Here is a 4,155-nt window from a genome sequence, read left to right as displayed (position 1 = left end):
CTGCTTCGTGATGTGGGTCAGCTCCCTGGCTGGGGATCGAACTCCAGCTGCAGAGGCTGCTATAGCTTCATAGTGCTGAGATTTAACCCATTGCCGGAGAGGTGTCTGGTGAGACAGGAGAGGTGTCTGGTGAGACAGGAGAGGTGTCTGGTGAGACAGGAGAGGTGTCTGGTGAGACAGGAGAGGTCTGCTTCGTGATGTGGATCACCTCAAGGTCTGGGAATTGAACTCTAACTGAGGCAGCTGCGGCTACCTTGCAGTGCTGTGCTCTAACCCATTGCACCACCAGGGAGGGCCGTGAGTCAGATTTCAGCCTTGTAATGTTTCCTTTAGATTTTTCATTTCTTCATCAGGAGGAAAGTAGGATTTATATGAATTAAAAAAATAAAACCATCTATGAAAGGAATGCAATGAATCATTTAACATCTACTTCATATCTTAGACCAGGCCTTTTATTAGAAACCATTGTTTTATGCCTATTCTTCATCCCAGCAAGTACAAATATAACTGCATATGTGGACTTCTTGTTAAAAAAAAAAGTGTGCATATTCAACTTGTACTAGGCCCTGCTTTTTGCTTCTTAGAGTTCATGTCATATCAGCACATAAATATCTATATCATTCTCTTTATGACTACATAAAAAGATTAGTATATCATAATTTAATACTTCTTACATCTCCATGATGAACATCTATGATGAAGCAGATTTTTACATTGTAGCCACATTTATACTTTGTAGTGTGTGTGTATGCAGTGGATAATACATCCTTCGACATCACCTTAATATTAGCAAGTACATGTAACTGTTTTATTAGTATAACAAGAATTTTTTCCTCCTTTAGAAAGAAGCCTAAGAAGAGAGAAAATGGGACGGGATGTAGAAGGTCAATGCGATTACTAAAAGTAGATCCTTCAGGAGAACCATTGCAAGTGACTCCATCTCCACCAACAATAGTTGCAAAAGAAAATGTAAGAAAAAGTACAAATATCAAGTCAGTGAAATACTGAAAAATTTGAAGTGTTTGAGATTACACTAATAGGCCATTAAATTATATTTAATGTATACCTAGTTTAATACTCACTAAATGAATAAGATTTTGAAGTCATAGTGACTGAATTGGATTACATATTTCTACAGATTTAACTACTGTGGGATTGTGGTTAAATTACTCATCCTTTCTGAATTGACTTCCCTGTTTTTTAATGAAAATGATAGAAATCTCAAAGGGATATTGGGAGTATTAAATGAAGCAGTACTTATAAACTTTTTCCATTGTATTAAGGGCCTGATAAATAATCCATAAATGGTAGTAATTATAAGTGCTTTACTGTAAATTGAAAGATAGCATTAAGTAGGCTGGTGCTTTGTGAAGTAATTGCCACTTAATGTGCTATGGGAAGAGTAGCTTTCAATTTTAAGTCTCCACCCACAATAATAAATGTATTTAAACTGTGATGTGATGATTTTGGTGTGGCCTGGATCCCAGTGTCCAGCAGGGGTGTGGCTGCTGAGGGTTCTCCACACTTACAATTTTCTGGCACTACCAGGGTATTTGAGAATTAAATTCAGTTATGACACTGTACCTGGAGGTAGTATCAAGTTTCAATTTAAAGATTGTACCTAAGACTGATCTCTACCTCAAACTAGGTCTCAAGCCCTAGGCAGCCTTCTGCTTCTGACATACTGGTCACAGATGGAGGCCTGTGTAATTCCCTCCTCAGACTTCAGGTGCATGTTACAAACCCACATTATCATCTCTACTTCTAGTCAGTGTGTGCAGATCTAGGACATATACCTCATGTTCAGTTTTTTAGCCTGACACACAACTCAGGATATCCATATACTTGCTAGAACACAATTTATTACAGAGGATACTGAAGGGCATGAATCAAGTTAGGTGGATGAGATGCACAGGGAGAGAGGTATGGGGAAAAGGCACGGAGCTTACGTACCCTCTCAAAAGCACCATTTTATTTCTTTATTTTTTCCTAATAGATTTATTTATGCATACATGAGCTGGGGTACAGGCCAGAGGTGTGGGGGGTGAGGGGATGAGAGTTTTCACCGGAGACAGAGTGGGGAGCAGAACAGGCAGATGTACTGAAATACACTGCTGAGGGGAGCAGTGGGCATGTCAGAAGAGGTCTGCCATGCTATGTGGTTCACCTTCCTAGAACTTCAGCTACAGCAGCTGGGGAGAGCTTCATATTGTTGTGCTTTAACACACTGAGCCACCAGGAAGGGCCCAAATGCACCATTGTCTAATCTTTTGTTCGCTAGCAAACATTTTGAAGAGCCTTCCACCTGGGCTTTTATGGAGGCTTCTTACATAGACATGACTGATTAACTCAGTGACCACTGACAATTGAACTCCAACCTTTAGCTCTTCCTTCCTGGAGGGCAAGAGTGTGGGATCTGAAGTTTCATTTGTTATGTTAGTTTCCCTGACAACCAGACCCCACCTTTAGGTGCTTTCCAAAAGTTACTTCCATTGATTTAACAAGACACCTTTATCACTATTAACACTTAGGAAATTCCAAGCCTTTTGAGGGAATTGTGACTTAGAAACTGTGGATAGAGATCAAATCTGCACGAGAAATATATTTTGGTCATCTGAATGATTATCACAGCCAAATATGTTGATCACCACAATTTTGTAGATATCTTTATTGCATCTTACGCACTTTGATATTTTGTATTATTAGCCGAGATACCTTTTTTGGGGGGCTGTTTTTTATGAGGTAACATTGGTTTATAACACTATATGATTCAGAAGTATAAGTTCATACCTTTTCATTTATATATTACCACATCCAGTTCTAAGACATAATATTTTTCCACCATAATCCATTGGGTTCTTTTTTTTCATATATGGCACTGTGTTTTTATGATTTTTTTTTTTTATGCTTCTGGAGATGTGATCTTGTAACTGCTGAATCAGAGGTGAGGGAGGGGCTTGGAGAGGAACAATTGTTAGTGTGAATGTGCTGGTGGGGACCTGACTCCTGTTTATGGATCCACTGATATTCCTCTTTTATGGAGTTCTAGATCTGAGAGTCTGCAGTCAGTGCATTCCACAAGGTCAGTGCCAGCCCTAAGGCATAATGTAGGTATGTCAGAGGAAGCCCAGGAATATAGTTTTTATCACTTTCCTTTTTTTTTCACTAGGAACCTGACCTGCTGGAAATATCCTAGTATCTCCAAAAGTATTAACCCTTAGTCAGGCTTGCGTTACCTCCATACTGTTCACTACTCTCAGTTCTGGGGAGGTGAGAGGTTATTTTATGGCAGCCTCCCTGCCCCAGAATGCAGTTCCAGGTGTTTCTTTCCATCTACCTCTTTTTTTTTTTTTTTTAATGTGTTGACTGCTCTTGTTTTTATCATTTTTTTAAAGATTAATTTATTCATACAGAACTGGGGTACAGGCCAGAGATGCGGAAGGTGAGAAGATTCACTAGAGACAGAGTGGGGAGCAGAACAGGCAGATCGTCGAAGTACACTGCTGAGGGGAGCAGCGGGTGGGTCAGGAGGGGATCTGCCACACCACGTGGTCACCTCTGGGGCAGGCGGGGATCGAACTCATGCAGAGTGGCTTAAGCTTCCCAGTGCTGTGCTTTAACCCGCTGCGCCACCAGGGAGGGCCCTCTATCTACCTCTTTAATGAAGCATGAATCTCTTCCTTGTCCCTTCTGTGCAGTTTGTCCTGGTCTCTGATGTCCAAGGCATGTTTTGGTTTTCTCCCTAAGTTATGGACTTGTAGTAATGAAATTGATGTTGATGATGTTTTTTGGAGTTGGTAGGTTGAGTGCAAGGTTGGGGGCAGTGGCTCTTGGGTTCACTCTAGGAAAGGTTTCTCTAGTGCTCCTCTTTTATCGGCACATGGTGAGTCTTTCCACAGCACAGAGACATTAGATATATTTAAGGAACAGGTTTATTAGAAAAGAGATAGAAAAGAGAAGGACACATACATAGAAGCAAGTGGGCAGGAAGAGCTGCTCTGAAAAAGACAGGTTTGCTAAGAGAGAAGTGCGCATGGTTACACAGGTGGCCTTGAGGAGTCCTGCCTCTTCTAAGGAGGTCAGTGCAGAGATGCGCCAGCATGGTTCAGGTCATGGGCAGGTGAGGGGTTGCTGCCCTGTGGAGGGAGAGAGCTG

At 41.2% G+C, this 4,155-nt stretch overlaps 1 protein-coding gene across 1 annotated transcript in view; it reads left to right on the top strand.

The window, feature by feature from the left end:
- The window catches only part of WDR76 (WD repeat domain 76), a 36,803-nt gene that overhangs the window by 14,445 nt on the left and 18,203 nt on the right, over positions 1-4,155 (top strand). Inside the window, exon 5 of the mRNA XM_004687543.2 lies at positions 843-969. Within this exon, the coding sequence (XP_004687600.2) occupies positions 843-969 (127 nt within the window). The remainder of the gene's footprint in view (positions 1-842; positions 970-4,155) is intronic.

Source organism: Condylura cristata, unplaced genomic scaffold (genome assembly GCF_000260355.1).
Source record: "Condylura cristata isolate star-nosed mole 26May11 unplaced genomic scaffold, ConCri1.0 scaffold00023, whole genome shotgun sequence".
Classification (NCBI taxonomy): Eukaryota; Metazoa; Chordata; class Mammalia; order Eulipotyphla; family Talpidae; genus Condylura; species Condylura cristata.
Note: the sequence above shows the minus strand (reverse complement) of the source record. Positions and strands in the feature narration are given on the sequence as shown.